The following is an 18,873-nucleotide window of genomic DNA, read 5'->3' on the forward strand; positions in this document are numbered from 1 at the left end:
AGATCTGGAGTCTAAGGAAGAACAAGCTTGGCCTATGTTCAACTACCTGAAAGAGGATTCCAAAGAGGATGGCTCTAGACTGTTCTCAGTGGTAGCAGATGACAGAACAAGGAGTAATGGTCTCAAGTTGCAGTGGGGGAGGTTTAGGTTGGCTATTAGGAAAAACTTTTTCACTAGGAGGGTGGTGAAACACTAGAATGCATTACCTAGGGAGGTGGTGGAATCTCCTTCCTTAGAAGTTTTTAAGATGATTTAATTGGGGATCGGTCCTGCTTTGAGCAGGTGGTTGGACTAGATGACCTCCTGAGGTCCCTTCCAACCCTGATATTCTATGATTCGATGTCCTCCCAAGCTAGGATCCTTGTCCGCTCCAGCCTGTGCTTCCTATGTGACGCATCCTCCCAGCTGCTGGAATTAGTGAGTGAGAGGTAGATCACATTGAAAAATAGGATTGGTTCAATGAAGACCCAACAAGGAGCTTAGAGCAGCTCTGAACAGGAAGTGGGGCTGGTGATTAAGAAATGGGCAGGGAGGGTAAAGAAGTTGACCAATGTGGGTGGAGGTTCATGGTGTTCATGGAAGGGTGTCAGAACTTAACTTGGGCCGGGGGGAAGCAAGGCTGGTTGTGGTACTGACAAGAATGTTTCTAAGAAGAGTTGAGCCCTGAACCAGGAAGATCAGATTGAGGTCTGGATTTTAGCAAAGTTCAAAGAGGTTTAGATTACTCATTCTAAAACAAATCCATCTTTTAGGGAAAAAAGAACAAAGCTGAGACATCTGGATCTGCACTTCTCCAAAATTCAGAGAGTTCAATGGATTTTGCAGTTGATGTTCCAGTTCATGCTCATCTCTAATTCTAAACTGTGCTTTGAAATGTAATCTTTTTAAACAGGGATGGCTTTAACATTTTGCAATAGGTGAAGATTCAGGAGACAGTGGTTGAGAAAGGGTGACAAAAAGGTGATGGTCATGGTGGTGCTGGATGATGCAGTCTTAGATGGGGGTCTCAAATTCCCAACTCATAGAAGCAGTGGTTATTGTAGATAGAAACAGAAGAGAAGTCTCATTGCACCTGCCAAGGAAGGAGAACTGCGTGGGAGTCCTGCTTACCCTTGCTAGGGATAGGATGCAGGGAAGGGGCAAATTTGGAATTAAAAAAACAGGTCATAGTCCCAAGCGCCACTCAGCACCAAAGCTCTGCTTACTAGTAGTCTGAGATAATATGTTGATGAGCAGATGGCAGCATGATGGGCTCCGCATCAACACATAGGGTACGTTTACACTGTAGCTAGGAGTGTGCTTCCCAACTCGGGCAGAAAGACGTGCTAGCTCTGCTGGAGTGAGAGTGCTAAAAATAGAAGTGTAGCTGGGCCTAGCACGAGTGCCAGCTTGGCCTAGCTGTCCAAGCAGAAAACAACCTGGACCCACAGGTACTTATGTGGGCAGCTAGTCTGACACCTCTTGTGCTACCCCCAGCTACACTGCTAAATTGGGTGCACTAATTCAAGCAGAGCTAGCATATCTGCCTACCTGAGCTGGGAAGCACGCTCTTGGCTTAAGTGTAAACGTCCCCATAGACAGAATAGAATAGGTGTGAATTTCACCCATTAGAGATTGGATAGAAAACTAAAATTATCCCTCCCTTTGGGTGGTCTCAGATTCCCTGTGCTGAGGTTCCTGGGTTCAAATGCTGGGTACCCTAAGTCGTCCTCCTTAGGATGTGTAGTGGGGTCTCAGTTTCCCTGTGCTGGGGTGAACCCTTCTCTCCTTGACTGAAACGGAGCTGTGTTGATCCTGACCTGGAGTCTCTCCTTCCTGCATTACTGCTCCTCCTAAGTGGCTTTGTGTAAGTGGGGGAACAGTCCCGCTATTGTGGGGAACTTTCCTGGCTTCTGCACTTCCCTGGTGAAGTGGGCTAGCGAAAGGATCTGAGTCCTCGCTCCCACTTCCTTTACCCAGTAGCCTCCCTGCCCTTGAGGACTGCCCTTCCACTCTCCTGTCTGGCAGAGTCCTCGTAACCCCAACAAGGCTGGGCCCAGGATTCCTGGAGGGCTCGACCCCCAACCCTGCTGTGGTCACCTAGGACAGGGGCTAGGGTGTCCCCGCTCCGGGGTACTCTCTCTGCACTGGGCACTTCTCTGACCCACTGACCATTACATACAAGTTAAAGCAAATGCAAGTTATTTAATCAACAATTAATTTTAAAAAGAATAAGGAATAATGGGAAAGGTTAAAGGAAACACATCAACCCGCTGTATGGCAGGGAACATCACAAACAGTGTCTCTGGAATGTCAGGGCAGTTCACAGTCTGTTCCTTGTAAGTCCCAGGCCTTCTTCTCAGGCCTGGCTTTGCTGCAGGGATGCTGTGGGTTGGACACTCTCTCTGGTGGTGGCCACACGCTCTCAGGCTCTAAGTGGTAGGCCCCTTCTTCCCAGTGTCGCCCCCCGTCCTGTCAGGGTTACGATCCAAACCTGGCCTGCAGAGCCTCTTGGCTGAGGTGTCTCCCTCCCTGAGGTGTCTCCCGCTGCCCAGGGTCCCCCTCGCTCTCCTGAGCTGCTCACCACACCCAGCTCCAGCCCCAGCTGCACCACTCGGTCTCTGCACTGCTGCTGCTGCTCTGCCTCCAGCTCCCTGGGCTGCTTCTTTGGCCCCTCTGCCTCTGGTTGCTGCAGCTCTGCTCCCAGGACAGTCTGCTCTGCAGGCTGCTTCTATGACTCTGCTCCCAGCACTGACCTGCTTCCTGGGCTGCTTTTCTGGCCCCTCTAGCTCTGGTTGCTGCAGCTCTGCTCCCAGGGCAAGTCTGCTCTCTCTGGGCTGTGCCTCTCGCTTTGGGGCTGCGGCTCTTCTCCCAGGACAGGGTCTGCTCTCTCTGGGCTGCTTTTCTGGTCCCTCTGGATCTGGCACAGCTCTGCTCCCCAGCTTAGCTTGGACCCCTGCTTTCTCCTCAGCTCAGCCCCACTCTGTCTGACCCAGGCAAATCCAGCTCACATGGAGGACGGGACCTCTCTGGCCTCCTGACTCTCTGATTAGCCTGCCCGCCCTGTCATTCAGGCTGACCTGGAGCATTGGCCACTCCACATTGTTCCTGGGGGCTGTCAGTCTCAGGGTCCTGATTCCCCATCGACCCTTCCCCCTTTTTAGTACTGGGAGCTAGACTACCAAAACACCCCACTGAATGTTAGTAAGGGGGCAACAGTCCCCTTACATTTGTCTCCTCTCCAACTGCAAAGTCAGGGCACAGCTGCTGTGTAGCCTGCAGGCCAATGCTTCTCTTCTGGAATAGCAGTACCTTGGACCAGCTTCTGGTGACTTGGGGGCAGATCCTGTCCTGTTGCCCCAGGCTTGCATGGAGAGAAAGGACTCTAGTGGCTGTACTGCCTGCTTTCCTGCCTCAGTAGAGGTTGGGGGTCTGTGGAAGGAGGGTGTTCCTGCTGCTGGCAAATCGGATGCCTGATCTGAGGCTTTCATACTCCAGCCTTATGCAACAACACTTTTTAATTTTGGCATTTCTGGCTCTGATGGGCTAGTGGCAGAATTGACGGCAGAAAGGAAGCAGGGTAAGATGGTGGGCAGTTCAGAAAGGTGCTGGTACAGCGGATGGACACATACAGGCCCAATCCGAGCCCCAAGGAGGAGCAACAGTGCTTTTTATGGAGAAGGGACAGTTGTCACCAGTGATTCCCCCCTACATTAAGGCTATGTCTACACTACACAGCTTTTAGCAACACAGCTGTGCCACCAAAAGGTACACAGAGTAGCCACTGTTTGTCGGCAGGAGAGAGCTCTTCTGTCAACCAAAAACTTCCACCCCCAATAAGCAGTGTTAGTGTTGTTGGCAGGAGAGCACTCCTGCCGACAAAGTGCTTTTCACACTGGCGCTTGTCGACAAAACTTTTGTCTTTCTGGGTGTGTGTGGTTTTTTACACCTCTGAATGACAAAAGTTTTGTCTTTCAATTGCCAGTGTAGACAAAGCTTAACATCCAAAGGCCTCCATCTCTGGGCTTGCTGCTGAAAACCTAGATCTGTCGGCTAGAAATCTGGGTAAATCCTACATGCTGGGCTGTAGTTCAGAACCTAGCCTTCGCATTTACAGACCCAGCCCTACATCTGATCTTTCAGCTCAGTACTACTCCACAGTAAGGCTTTTAGGGGAGCAACCTTTGGACTCCCTTAACATTACTCATCTCTGATCTGCTGTTGTGAAGTGATTTGGGGTCCAGCAGTCTCGCACATGCCGTACACAACATTTCTTTGAGTGTTTCTTAATCCCTGATAGCTGAAGATTTAAACAAACAAAATTCCAGGCAATTCTAGATTCCCTAGTTCCAGTCTTTTGCTGTTACAAAACTATGTGAAACAAAAACAGCCACCAGAGCAATATTCAACAGGGAAAAGCCAGTACAAAGGCAAAAGCAAACAGCATCAAAATGAATAGGAATCTCATCAATTATATTGATCGTACTGCCTGTGGTCAGCATGAGCTCAGTGTTCCCTTCAGCTCGCACATTTTGCAAGATATAGTCCCCCCATGACACATTAGATCAATGTATTGAAACCACATAAATGTACGTTTGCCAACCCATGAAATGGAGGTGGTGAAAAAGAAGCAAAACTTATAAGGCCCTGTCAATATTAGAACCATGACAGCAGCAGTCACATTTAAACACAGTCCTTGTCTACACCAAAAAATTCAGCCCTCATTTTCCAGCAGTGGTGTGGACACTAGTGTATACAGGCAATGGAGGAAGGGGTGACATCCTGAAAGCAAGTATACTGGATCCTAAGTAGAAAAGAGTCTGAGGGTTTTCATGACCAGGTGGTCTTGTCTACTTTAGCGCTTGCTTTCACAAGTGCAGCTGCTCTTGTCAAAAAGGGGAACACCATTATCTAGTGCAGATGCACCTATGATCATTGTTAGCAAGGTTCTCTAGCAAAGTTACCCTGACTAGTCTTGCCAGGGTTTTTTTTCATTAGAACTGTATCATGTCACTAAACTGTGCTTTTGTCTACCCAGCTGACACTAGCTTCCCCCCCCCCTTATAAAGTTTTCCACACTTGCTGTCACAGTGAAGCTGAACCAATGTTAGCACAGTGTAGAAAAGGCTCCATGCAGCTGCATGTGTTTTTAAATGCCAAGTTGTCTAACCCTGCTGAAAGCAGTTCTAACTTGACATGCTGCTAGCAACCCTTGCAGCAGTCTGGATAATCATTACTGTTTATATGACAGTAGAGCCTAGAGGACCTGATTGAAATCAAGGCCTCATTGTTCAACCACATTATAAAAGACAATCCCTAGCTCAGGGGTGGGCAAACTTTTTGGCCCGAGGGCCACATCAGGGTTACGAAACAGTATGGAGGGCCTGGTAGGGAAGGCTGTGCCTCCCCAAACAGCCTGGACCCTGCCCCTTAACAGCCCCCTCCCACTTTCCGCCCCCTGACTTCCCCCCGGGACCCCACCCCCTTTCCATCCCCCCCTGCTCCCTGTCCCCTGACTGCCCCTCGGGACCCCACCCTCTATCCAATCCCCCCTGCTCCCTGTCTCCTGACTGCCCCCCCCGAACCTCCGCCCCATCCAACCGCCCCCTGTTCCCTGACTGCCCCCTGGGATCTCCTGCCCCTTATCCACCCCCCCCCTCGCCCCCTTACCAGGCCACTCAGAGTGGTAGGACAGGCTTATTTGAAAGTCTGGAAGGTGGGTGGATGCAAGCCGCACTGCCCTCGTGGTGGCATACCTATGGGGGAGGAGGGGACAGCAGGGGAGGTGCCAGGGGTGAGCCTCCCTGGCTGGGAGCTCAGGGGCCAGGCAGGATGGTCCTGCAGGCCGGATGTGGCCCGCGGGCCGTAGTTTGCCCACCCCTGCCCTCGCTAGAGGAGCTTGCAGTCTAAACAGACAGGCAAAGGGTGGGAACAATGAATTATTATCCTCATTTTAGAGATGGGGAACTGGGGCACAGAGAGATTAAATGATCTACCTAAGGTCACACAGGGAGACTGGGGCAGATCTGCAGAGTCATCACCCAGTACTTTAACCACAAGACTTCGCACCCCTGAATGCCTTATTGCTTCCATCTTTGCTCCTACCAGTGGCGCTAAACCAGTGGCACCAATGATAGGAAATTTTATGGAAGGAAATAATTTGCATATAACCATAAACTTCATCTTACAGTGATGAAGTTACATGATACACTGGTTCCACAAAGGTGGTGGTAGGACATGGCACTGCACAAACCATGGCAGCCATGAGGCTGGGGCAGGGAAGGAAGGGGGTGGCTGGGAGGGAGGATGTTTAGGGTTAGGTTAGATGAGTGGGTGCTAGAGAGATTTTGTCAGTGAATGCTGGAGTGTCTGAGGGTGCTGGGATAGATCGGTGCTATGGTGGTGAGGTCCTGGGTGCTATCAAGCCTGAGAGAGTGCTGGGATATCCGGGAGAGGTGGGATACTTGTATGAGTGCTGAATGGTAGGGAAGCTGAGGTCTGTCTGACATCAGGCTGGGGCTGTCTGGGAAAGTGGGGTCAGTTTAAGTCCCTTCATCTGCTGTTCCCACTTGTTAGTCACTTACCACTACTGCTGACTTCTCTTGATGCTCCTCCTGCTCAGATGCGGGGGGTGGGGGGGGTGGGGACAGTGGAGAGCAGACAAGCCCGCTGGCTTCCCGAAGCCAGGCTCTGTAGTGACCTTTAGCATCAGCAGGAAAAACTACAGATGAACGCATGTGGACTCAGAGGTGCTTCAAGACAGGACTGCCAAATGTGAGTCACACAGAATGCATGAAACTTGGCAGCGCTGTAAAAATCCCTGCCCAGAGGGAAAGCCTGTTAGACACCAACTAGCAACGACCTTGTTTAAATGCAGTTGCTGCTACTATAGTTCTACTAGTAGCATGGAAATGGCCTAAAAGCACAGACCTGTTTTAGGCTTTGGGTTACATCAGCCCAGTCAGATGGCCAAATTCAGCCTCGGCATAAACAGGTGCAATTCCTGTGAAATCGCTAGGAATCATGTCTGTTGCATGATAATGTTAATGTTTCACAGACAGAGTAGCTTTCTTCCAATACCGAACAAGGAACTTCTTTAGAATAAAGAAAACAGTATTATCACTCAGGATAAGCTCAGTCATTCTGCTTCACTGTATAGCGTTTGCCTAGAGCCTCCCCCAACCTCTTGGCTTCCAGTGACACAAGTCCTCACAGAACCAGTTTGCACCAGAACTGATCTGGTTCAGAATATCATCCCAAGTGGTAGTAAATTATGAGAGGTCTGCCTATCTTTTGAATAATTGTTATGCTTGTAATTATAGCAAAGGAATAAATCTGAGGAAAAAAATTGGTTAATAGTTTCTTGCTGGAGGATCTGCCCTTTGGTGCGTTTTTTTATATGCCACGAATCCCAGATTTCATGGCACTCTGGTGAAATCTGGAATCTGTGGGGGAAAGAGGGCATCCACTTTTTTGAACTCACTGTCCCTAGTGTCTTTTTGTAGCAGGGATTGATTTATTTAATTGACAAGTAGCTTTGCATGGGATGCTTTTGTAATCCCAGCTACTTATCCTCTGAAGAATCACTGAGCTGCTAATTATTTCGGCGGAATAATAAAAGTAAATTGGAGAAGCCAGCACATTTTTAATTTAGGCTGTACAGGACAGGGTTGGAGTACTTTTCTAAAGCAGGCCTGCATGAGCATCGCATGAGAAGGATTGGGAAAGGTAGCGTAAGGGCAGCAGGGCCAAAATGGTCATCTGCTGATCCTGGGGCCTTCCAGCAACCCTACAATGGAAACATGGCTTCAAGTGAGTGTAGCATGTCACTGTCTAGTGTAAGATAAACATGTTGATAGTCACAGGAGGGCCCAGCCCAGCACCCAGAAAACTCCAGCTAGTACAGAATGCTGCAGTGCATTTGCTCAGTGACACAGGATTCTGTAAGCACTTCACATCTGTCCTCTGCTTGCTGCACTGGCTGCCCATTGAATTTCAAAGTCCTTATCTTCAAAGCACTCCATAGGCTTGGCTCAGGATAGCTAAAAACTTGTCTAATGCTCTGGGACAAAGACTGTGGTCAACAACTCGGTTCCTTTTGGCAATGAACCATCACAAACCTCACAACTTCCCACTCCGAGTCTGAGGCATAGTTCTATGACCTCGCCTTCTCTAGCAAACACACAGCAACCAGGTATATTTAAAAATAAAACAAAGCAAAAAAACGTTACCAAAAAAGAAACTTCACTGCACACACACTTCTCCCCCTGGAGAGAGGATGAAAGAACAGATGTGTAGTCACGTTTCTTAATGCACTACTAAAAGGCACTCAGAAACTATGGCGATGAGTGTGATTAACAAACCAATATAGCATAAAAAGGGGAATATGATGAGATGTTAGGTGATTGGGGAGGGCTAAGGCTCTGATCTTGCTCCCACTTAAATCGAACTCCCACTGATTTTAATGGTGTAGGGTTCACACCCCAAGAGGGGCCAACGATCACTGAGAAAAAAAAGAGAGCAAACATTTTGGAGGGGAAGACTGTGGGCCTCACATTGAGGCATGATGTGTCAAATGGAATCTGTTACAGAACAGGGGGTGTGTAAGGAAGTATGATTATTAAAATATTTTTCTAGGCTACTAGTAATTTCCATAACGTATTCTCACTTTAGGCTCAAGTCTGCCTTAAAGGCACAGCCCCACATTGGGCGTGGCAGGGAGCTGCACTGCTCCAGAGAGATCTGGGAAGTAATCAGCTTCAGGGACAGAGACTTTCTCTCAGGTATGTAGGGAGAGTACACCTCTCTGCTGCCAGCCAGAGTGCAACATACTCCCCCACTGTATGCAACCTCTCAATTCTGCTGACAGATGGCTAGAGGGCAGGGCCATGGTCACACCTCCTCTAGGCTCTCTTTGATTCTGCAGCTGGAACAAATTTTGTTGCTGTATGAGAAAGAAGAGAAGGTAGCCCCTCTCCCAGAGCTGTTTTGGCTCTTCAGGACTAAAGGAGTAACATGCTTTTTGTCACACATATAAGCACGCACAATTCTGAAACACTCCCCCATACACACACACACACTGAACAGACTGTTGAGTAAAAACCAACCCTTTTTATAGTCACCTTTCAGAGCAGAACTGCAGCTAGATATCAGAGAATGCTATAGGGAAAAGTGTATGTTTAAAATATACTTATCTGATCCTGGAGGCAGGCTTCTCTGCCATGTGTAATGTTTACTGAGATTCTGATATTGGCCACATTATTATAGATCTAAATTACTAATACCATTTTGGTATTAGACCTTTTGGGCCTAATGATTTCAATTGTGATCTTTCAATTTCAATGTAGTATATGCTGATGAGTTATGATACTATATTTACCACCAGCAGCACATATGATCACTAGTGATTTAGACTGGTCTTCTAGTAAAGATAACACTACTGCAATAATTTGCTATTATAAATGGACAAAGAGTGCCCTCTCCTGTTTGGTAATAATGCAAGATGTGGCTCACCCTTGGGTGCAGTTCTGAGTGTTTCTATACCCACATTTTCCCTTTCTAACCTCTGTGCAACAAGACAGTTGTGTTTGCCGCTTGGGACCTTAAAACTAGGTACTGAAGCCCCTAAAGTAGCCTTATTTTCAGAGGTGCTGAGCACTCACAGCTCTCATTGAGAATATATACTTTGGTTACGGGACCTGCCACATTAGATGAGACTATTGGTCCATGCTATCTGGAGACCTGTCTTAGTCAGTGTCCAATATATCTGATGCTGTAGAGGAAACTGAAAATCCTATTTGTACAGCACCTAGCACATTGTGGGCATTGCCAGAGACAAATAGGCCCCAATTTCCAAATCTGGGTGCTTAGAGTTAGGCACCTAAATAGAACTGAGCACAGCTTCACCGACCAATGTGGTCAAAGATGTTTTTCTTTTTTAAGGAATTTATAACAAGATTTTTATTTCTTTATTTTGTTAAAGCCCTCACTGATCAGAGAAACGTTGTGGAGCCTTGCTAACAACCATTGTGCTTAAACACAGTTGATAGAATTGTTTCAGTCATAAGGCCCTAATGCCCATCTACCTAGCAGTAATCACTGTAAACACCATAATGCCCTGCCCAAGTTATAACACAGTTTATCTTGCATATGAGCCAAAACTTTGCTTTATCTGTGTTTTGGAATATTTTGACAGGCCCCTGTAAAGATCAGAGCTGTAACAGTGTTCTGGAACACAGTTAAAACATAGTTTGACTTTGATCCCATCTACATAAGTGAGACTAAATTCTGTTTATAATACAATTAAGGCATTATTATATTTTATAATACACTCTTCTGACATGGCAAAGATTGCTAAAATCGTGAGTGGGCAACAGGTTGCTGATTGTCCATAGGACCCTATTAACTGATCAACTGAGGTTGTAAGCTTTTCTTTTTAATATTCCTTCTGTTTAGCCTACTTGCAGTCTCTTAGAAAAGTGCAGAGGACATCCTTTTTAAAAAACATGCTGTTTCCTTTTCCATGAAATGATCTTTACACACATTACCCATCGTGTGTCCTGCCAAGAGGGCTGCAAAAAGGAAATTGATAATTGGCTGACTAATTTGATCACAATGTTATTAACTTTCCTTAAAGATGAAATAATATGCTGATAAGCATGCACTTCTTGGCTGCTAGTCAAAGCATGTTTTGTATAACTTCGTAATGTCGCTGGATGAGCTGATAATGATGGGTCAACTCTCTGTGGGTGTAAATTGACGCAGCTCTAATTTACACCAGCAGAGGATTAATTACTAGCTAATTAAATTGTCCCCCTAAGAAGGAAGTGAGTGTTTGCCATTCTTTTAAATATCAATGGGCACACAAAATAAACAAGAATGTTTCAGGAGAAAAAAAAATCAGCTTTCCACAAACTGTTATAGTGTTGTGTTTTGTCTTTTTTTTTTTTACATGAAATGACACATCCAAATACAGCTAAATTGCATTAATATAGATTTAAACAAACACTTTAAGCTAACAAACTCCCAGAATTAACCCTCTTCACCCTCCCAACCCTTGAAAAATAGAATTAGATTCTTATATTTTAATATGGTGCAGTATTCCCTGGTTCTTACGCTATCAGTGACCCAGCCATGCAACTTTGTTCAATAATATTGACAAATGAAGTTGAGACTGCTTTCACTCCTTTGGCTTTACTGAGCTTCCAATTCACCATTAACCATGTAGAAAAAATATAAAAAGCCATTTTTAAAATTCCATTTTCAAACTCATTTAAAAGTACAATTAAAAAAACACAATTGGAATTCCTTATTTAAAAATTCACATTGACACGGAGTCCATTTGATTTACCGATGTACACATTGGCATTAAAATGAATGCAACGGGATAAATGTTCAAAGCATTGCTACAGGTTTGAAGCTGAATGGTCCCTGCTAACTTTACAGGGAGTTGTATGGTTAAACCACAAACACACACACTGTTTGAACATGTTTTTTTCTAAATTCACAAGAATAAAAATCATCTGCATTCTTCACACCAGAATGACTATGTGATTCTTTCAATTTTTGAGAGAGACCCCAGGCCAGATTCTACAGTGCTTACTCAGAGCTCCATCTTTCCAGGATACTCCGTGCTGCTGAAAGAAAAGTGGTTCCCCAAAGCATTGGCACAGCACATTCGAAGTCTGCTCAGCACCCGTGTGAAGAGTTTCAGTCTCCTGCACATTGAGGAAAAACACAATCTGTTTGGCCATATGAGCAAATCTCTACACTTGCACAGAACTGAGCACTGATGAGTAGGGGAAAAAACGAGACTGGTGCAGCCTGAGATAACTTGTGGCTGGGATATGCAGTGTGTGCTTACAGTCTGGTGAATGAAATGATGTGTGTTCATCCACTTTTAAAGGTGTCAGTGACTCCTGCTGCCTGTCAGGAGCAATAGCTCACTTAAGTGTGTTTAAGGGCAGCAGTTAGAGCAGGGGTCTCAAACTCAATTTACCTTAGGGCCGGTGCCAGTCCTCAGATCCTCCCAGAGGGCCAATAATGTCACTGCAGATGGTGTTCACGCCACCTCCCAGCCTGTTTCCCACCCTTTTCCCTCGCCTCCCTTGGCCTCATGCCGCCCCAGCTGACTCTGCCCGGTGACTAATGATGCTGCCTCCATGGCTGACTCTGCCCGGCCACTAGTGATGGTATCTCTGTCCCTCTCCCCCAGCCAATGGGAACTGCGGGGGGCAGTGCCTGCAGTGGACAGAGCTGGCAGCGTGGCTGCATGGGTCTGTCTTCCGTGGCTCCGCCGGGAACAGGAGGGATAGGGAACCGCTTGCAGGGAGCCAAGCTGCCCGAGGCGAACGACATGTTGCCGAGTGCAACCCCTGGGAGGGTCCCAGCAGGATGGAGCAATGTTGCGGGGAGGGACATGTGAATCTCTCCTGCCCGCTCCCCTCCAGCCTCCCCCTTCAGCCAGCAGCCATGAGGGCCGGATGAAGTAACTTCTTTAAAAGTTTCCGCAGGCCACAGTGGGGAGGTTCTCGGGCCGCAGATGGCCCGTGGGCTGGGACTTTGAGACCCCCAAATTAGAGGAATCTGAGAACAGGGATAACATGCGACCATGTCTGAGGGCTCTATAGAAACAGTGTCTGTCACAGCCAACTGTGTTAGGCCTCATGATGATATATGTTCACATCACATTCATTCAAGCCTATAGTGTCTTCTCCATTCAGATTATATCCATTTCCTGGACCACGTGTAACAAAGTATCATTTTCACATTGGCTCTCTCAGAATCCTCATCCGCACCCTGCAGGACAGAGCTCCCATTCCTAATTCAGACTGCAATGGACGTTTCGTATTAGTAAGGACTGCAGGATTTTGACACTTTAGGTAAATTAGGGCTCAATCCTGCTGCTGGGATTCTTTCCCCTCAACTTCAATGGGTCCTGGGTGGGCCAAATTGTGCTCTCACTTATGCTGGGGTAAAAAGCAGAATTTGGCCCACTGATGAATGTTAGCTTGTAAATTGTATATTAATGTGCTACTGATGTACAGGTTGTGTTTGAAAAAAGGCATTTTAGAACCAAACCAATGGTATCACTCTACATAGATTTGTAAAAAACCCAACCCGCCACCAAGAAGTTATGTTACTACTTTATCATCTCATTTAACCTTTCCAAAGCTTAGACATGCTAGTTTACGCAGAGGAATATAAGAACGCTGGGGAATGGGTGACAACAGCTGCATCAATATTGTTTTACAAGCTAATGCTTAAGAATGCTAGATAATAGTTGTGCTCTGATTGCTGTTCTCTTTGTAGTGGAGGCCTTCACCGACAGATCAGTTTTTCCATTTGTTGGAATCCCAGCCCAGGAACCAGCCTGTGAATGTAGGGGGCTCGTATCCTTGCTTCACAATAACAAGTGGAGTCCCCTTATCTCTTCCAGAAGGATCTGTCTCAATGTAGCGTTTGGCTAAAGAGATAACAGTAAAACATGGAAAATATTAGTCCATTCACCAGGAGAAAAATAATTAAAATCCTCAGCAAAATAAATGAGGATATTATTACACTGATTCAGCTTAACTACATCAAATGATCAAATAGCTATTGCTTTCTCTTAGCTGCCAGTCAAATTTTCAGAATTGTCATCTCAGATGTCAGTTTAAAATAACAAGATACAGGCACAGTGGTCTTTGCCCTGGTCATTTGGGTCCTACCATATAATAGCTCTTTAGCTCTGGAACGGCTGAAGGCCTCAGGTACTGCTGCTGGAATGTAGATGCTTCACTCATGGTTTTTCCAAGGAAGAGCCTTATGGTTGAATCCAATGGTTTGTCTAAGTGATGCTAGTAAATGTCTGAAAACAAGCTAGGTAACTATGTCTGAGGTGAGGGTGTGCCAGTATTTTCAATATAAATCTTGGTATGATAGCTCAGATGCGTTAATTCACATCACTGCTGGCACATGTTTTACAATAGAGGGACATTTAAAAAAAATTGGATTTCAGACTACTGTGCTCAAGTAGTTTAGGCACACAACAGATTTGCACCCATGTAAATTCTGAGAGCAGAATTTAGCCCATATGACAGAATTAGAGAAGGGCAACAATGAGCAGACTTGGAAGCTTTATCTATTTCTCTGGCTATAAATAGTTTAGGGTCAAATTCTATAGTCACTCCACATACAAAACTTCCAGGGCAGGTTCTGTACATGGAGCAGCTACAGACACGGGTCCTTTATACTTTTTAACGATATTTTGTGCCTATTAACACCATGTTGATGAATTTCATTCTTTATGGAAAGTTACATTTAAGAAGAATAGAGTTGAGTTTTTGGTGACTGTTGCACTGTTTAAAATGGTACATAAAGAGGGAATAACCTAATCATGGAATCTTCAGAGGTAATTGCTACTCAAGCTCACTAACTCTTTTAAACACCATGCTTAGTATAATTAGAGTGCTGACCATTTCACATCTCCTCTTTCATTCATTTTTAATCACCACTGAATCCATTTCATTCAGCATTTTGTCAAACACATTTCTTACCAGATTTCACAGATTCATTTCGCTCAATTTCATTAGCATCTTTACCAATCCAGACAAATACCTGTAAATAGAAGATTTAAAAGTTTAGTTGTCATATTGTTATGGGGATTGGCTCAGATTCTGATCTTATTTACACCATTGAAATCTAGAATAATTGCATTGTCTCCATTCGGAGAAAAAGCAGGCATCAATGCAGTGACTCCAGAGTTACACTAGTGTAAAGGAGATCAGAATCTTGCCCATCATACATAAAGACACAAGTTTTCTACAGACACGGTTCTATGCTTCAAAATACCTCCACATCCTGGACTTTTGCAAGTCCAATGCTAAATTCCAGGGACATTTGTTAGACCTTCTCTTTTCACAGCTTTGTCCTAGTGGTTGGCACCGCACACGTTTCCAGGTTAAGCTAAAAATGTTGGGCCTGATTTTCCTCGGCTTTGTGCCTTGTGCAGTCATGCAGGATGGGTGAAAACCACAATCAAACAGAATTCTGGGTAGCACTGTACCCTTACTTTGCACAGATGGAAGGAACAGGGGAATCAGGCTCATTATTTATAACCCATGCTGAAATCCGCTCCCCCCCCCCAGCTTGTATAGATCACAAACCAGGGCAGTGTGTTCTGCATGTGTTACTAGTAATAAGTGAGCTGTTGCTCACGAAAGCTTGTGCTCAAATAAATTTGTTAGTCTCTAAGGTGCCACAAGTACTCCTTTTCTTTTTGTGGATACAGACTAACATGGCTGCTACTCTGAAACCAGACTTTTTCAGCGTGTGATAAAAAAAATATGAGAAACATCTTTAGTGTTTATGTTTGTTGGGCCAAATCCAGCCCTGGTTCTGCAAAGCAGGCGATTCCTCACTCCCTATATACTGTGAAAAAGCCATAACAACCCTTTGTAGAGCAGTGTGGATGGGGGTTAGGGTGGAGGGGCATGATGGATCTAAAAGCCAAACCCATTTGCTTTGGATGGATGCTGCCCTTCAGCTGTAGTAATAGCTGCTGAGCAACTGTGCTGGTCTCCCACAAGCTGGGGGAAAGGAGCAAGCTTCTGTTTTCTCCAATCCCTGTGAAGTTCCCCTGAAGAAGACCAGTTTGCAAAGGTGCTCAGCAGAAGCCTATGATTTGGCCCATTCTCTACTCATGTGCTTTTTCTGCCACATACTGCTATGGTCTTCTGGAGGCTTCTGAAGTTTTGGAAAAGTTTTTGTACACAAATTGTGAAGACATTAAACAGAATTGTCCAAAACATTGTTGGGCTGACTTGCAGTGTACTGTGGTCGCTTATAATCAAGCGGCTTCCATTAGCATTAAGGGGAAATGCAACTATAATCTTGCATGATGGTTTGAAAATGTAGTGGATATTCATACTTGCATGTCAAATAGCTCTATTTTCTTCCTCAGTTATAATTTCAAGAAAGCGAAATTCCTTCTAGCCTCACAACATGGTACTTTTGGTATGTAATTATCTTCACCCCTCTCCTCTTTATGATAATTCTCTTACTGTCTTCTCGCTGGTTGTCCATCCATAAATTGTTGCTAGCAGTAAATCCTTTTTGTCACCACATAAAGCATTGTTAAGTACATAGCTTACCTGCTCCCAAGTATCTAACAACATGACATCATCTTCAGCTAAATCATCCTGAGTGAATTCTCCTGGGACCTCCTCAATCTAAAATGGATAATAAAATTGGTATTGTAGTTCCATTCAAGATTTTCCATCATGCTTGAGTTTGGACAAAGATGAGACTTTTAAAAGGGATTACTCTAAAAACAGTCATGCATTTGCTTTTTTTCTTTTCTTCTGCAGAAGCAGGTTCAAAACCTATTTTGATCTATGAGTGAAATGCAGTAGACTGGTGGGAGCAAATCAGACATCTGGCCACATCATAAACCCATCTTTCAATTTGGCACAATTGTCTGTGCTCAGGAGAGGCACAGATTTCAAATAGTAGCAGTGAGTTGTGTAAATTGGGACTGAGATGCACTGGCGGACGGGGGCAAGGAAATCCGCTTACTGCCTACCTACACTAAATGCCTGGACAGAGCCAAACTTTCAGCTCGTATGTTCATGGGCATTAACATTTACTACAACACCAATTAAGAGAAGGAAGGTGATAGTTCTGATGTGCAGTCCATGGACTCAGTCCTGAAATGGCAAAACTCCCACTGACTTAAAAAAAATGGGATCTTTGGTTTGACTAAGGAATTCAGGGTTGGGACTCAAGAGAATCAGAGGCTAACTTCTTCAGATGTGTTAAAAGCAAGTAGGAAAACAGTTCCATTCTGGTTTGTATCAAGTAGGATAGGTAATAGTTCAGCTAGTGGTCAGGCTGCCTTTGTTTGATGTGATTGCAAGGCTTGTCTGTGCTTGGCCCTGGGGCAATGCTGAGGTGAGGAGAGGGCAGAAGGTGCAAAGAACCTTCTCTCCCTCCCCTCTTTTGTGAGCATGTGCAGGAGCTGGGAATGATCAGCTCCTTGTGCTGTCCTGAGTGCAAAGACATGGGAAGGTGAGCACTAAAGTGAGGCCAGGTCCTATGGAATTTAATAGATGGTGATAACTTTGGATATAGGGGTTTTTTTAAAAACCATCTTGTAGATCTTTATAGCAAATTCTATTCCTCTGTGGATTTCCATGGGAGGGTTTGAAAAGGCTGCAGGAAAGATATACTTCTCCATTACATTTTATAAGATCTTAGTCCTTTTCTAAGAACCTTACTGGTTCCATCTCTTTTAAATTGGATGGGAGCTTTCCGCAACGGGCATGAGTAGGGAGAAGCTCCACTCCCTTCAGGCTCGTCAGCAGCGTTCGCCCAAGAGAGAGTGCCTCCTTTCCAAGTGTGGGGCAGTGCCCGTGCTCTCAGAGCTCCCTGCGTCCATGCGCCTCAGTCACATACACCAGCTCTGGAAGTGCCTGCTGGGGAAGCTTGCCTCCTCACCTCCCTCAATACTCAGCACCTTAAAGGCACAATTACAGAAAAACATCCGGCTGCTTCCGGCACTATGGGTTAATGAGGGTTCAAGGAACCTTCCCTTTCCCCACCACTACTAGCACACACTTGATGGACCCAGGGACGATATAGACCTAACATTTTCTTGAACAACTGGCTGTGGGCTCAGCTGGCATATCTGGCAATTCTCCAGGGCTCCATGAAAACATGGCTAGGAAGGTTTAGTCAAGGCCTTACCCATCAGTGCACCTTCTAGTTGCAGGTAGCAGACATTAGTAGGAGTATAGGCTACTTCCTTCAGAAGCAGGGCTCTCCCCAGAACTTCCTAAGGCATTCATGTCTGCATCTGCCCTATGTCTTCAGAGCACCGCTCATCCCCTCTAGCTTTCCAGATGCCACCACCATCAACACCTCTACAGAGAGCAGTAGTGTAGGCCATGATTTTGAATTCTTAAATAAACCTACTAATGTGCAAGTCTAATTTTGACACATTCATCTTTTCCATCAAACGTTTTTTTCTCCCACCGCATTGATCTGCATATAACAAAATGAGAATTAAATAGTCTTGAACTTTTATTTCCCTCCAGCAGTCACCGGTTTGTAACCCTACAGGACTAGCCCAGACACTCTACACCATTTTTATCTTGTGCTGCTTAATAAGTATTGGAATAGTAGACTAACAATTCACAAAGGTACCATGCTGGGTCAATGGAGGCCTCAGGTGGTGTTTCATTTAGTGTCTATTGCTGCCCAATATGTCAAAGTACAGAACTAACAGAGGGGAAAGTATCCATCATATACTTACAATAAACCTGCCAGTCTTATTGGAACAGCCATAGAGACGAGGAGGGTGGTCTTCAGACTCAGTTAGCAGCTGTGCTGAAGTCTGGTATTTCTTCTTACCTCCAAGGGCTGTCCAGAATTCCTCTGGAATATACATGATATAATCTACTTGGCATTGAGTTTTATGTTTTCTTCTTTAACTGGATGGATATTGTTTCAAAAATCCCCAAACAATATTCCCTTTGCCCAGCCCATAATGTGTATGTTTTTCTTTAATAGTTCTGTTCTTCCCAATGTTTATAAAAGCCAATGCAGATATTCATGTGATTACATGTAATCACACCTTGCTCTCTCTCTCTATTTGTTTTAGTCATTCAGTATGTGTAAAGGGCTAAATTCTGTTGCATCCACTGCAACTCAGTTGACTTCTATAGATAGCACCACTTGTAAATCAGCTCAGATCCTGGACAAATATCCTTATTGCAAAATACAGCCAGATTTTCAAAGAAAGGGGAGTGTATCCGGTTTGTCCACAAAAGTGTGTATTTTCAAAAAACCCATTTGTATGCACATTTGGGACCCAATTCTGTCTGGTATTGTGCACCCTCCATCCCACTGAGC

The 18,873-nt window shown here is 45.3% G+C and overlaps 1 protein-coding gene across 1 annotated transcript in view; it reads right to left on the bottom strand.

Moving 5' to 3' along the window:
- Window positions 1–10,929: 10,929 nt before the first annotated feature.
- SCIN (scinderin) overlaps window positions 10,930–18,873 on the bottom strand; it is a 96,602-nt gene continuing 88,658 nt past the window's right edge. Inside the window, exons 13-16 of the mRNA XM_073333825.2 lie at window positions 18,275–18,396; window positions 16,113–16,190; window positions 14,517–14,577; window positions 10,930–13,444 (exon numbers count right to left, since the gene is read on the bottom strand). Coding sequence (XP_073189926.2) covers window positions 13,311–13,444; window positions 14,517–14,577; window positions 16,113–16,190; window positions 18,275–18,396 — 395 coding nt within the window. The 3' untranslated portion in view covers window positions 10,930–13,310. The remainder of the gene's footprint in view (window positions 13,445–14,516; window positions 14,578–16,112; window positions 16,191–18,274; window positions 18,397–18,873) is intronic.

This window comes from Lepidochelys kempii, chromosome 2, assembly GCF_965140285.1.
Source record: "Lepidochelys kempii isolate rLepKem1 chromosome 2, rLepKem1.hap1, whole genome shotgun sequence".
In the NCBI taxonomy this organism is placed as follows: domain Eukaryota; kingdom Metazoa; phylum Chordata; order Testudines; family Cheloniidae; genus Lepidochelys; species Lepidochelys kempii.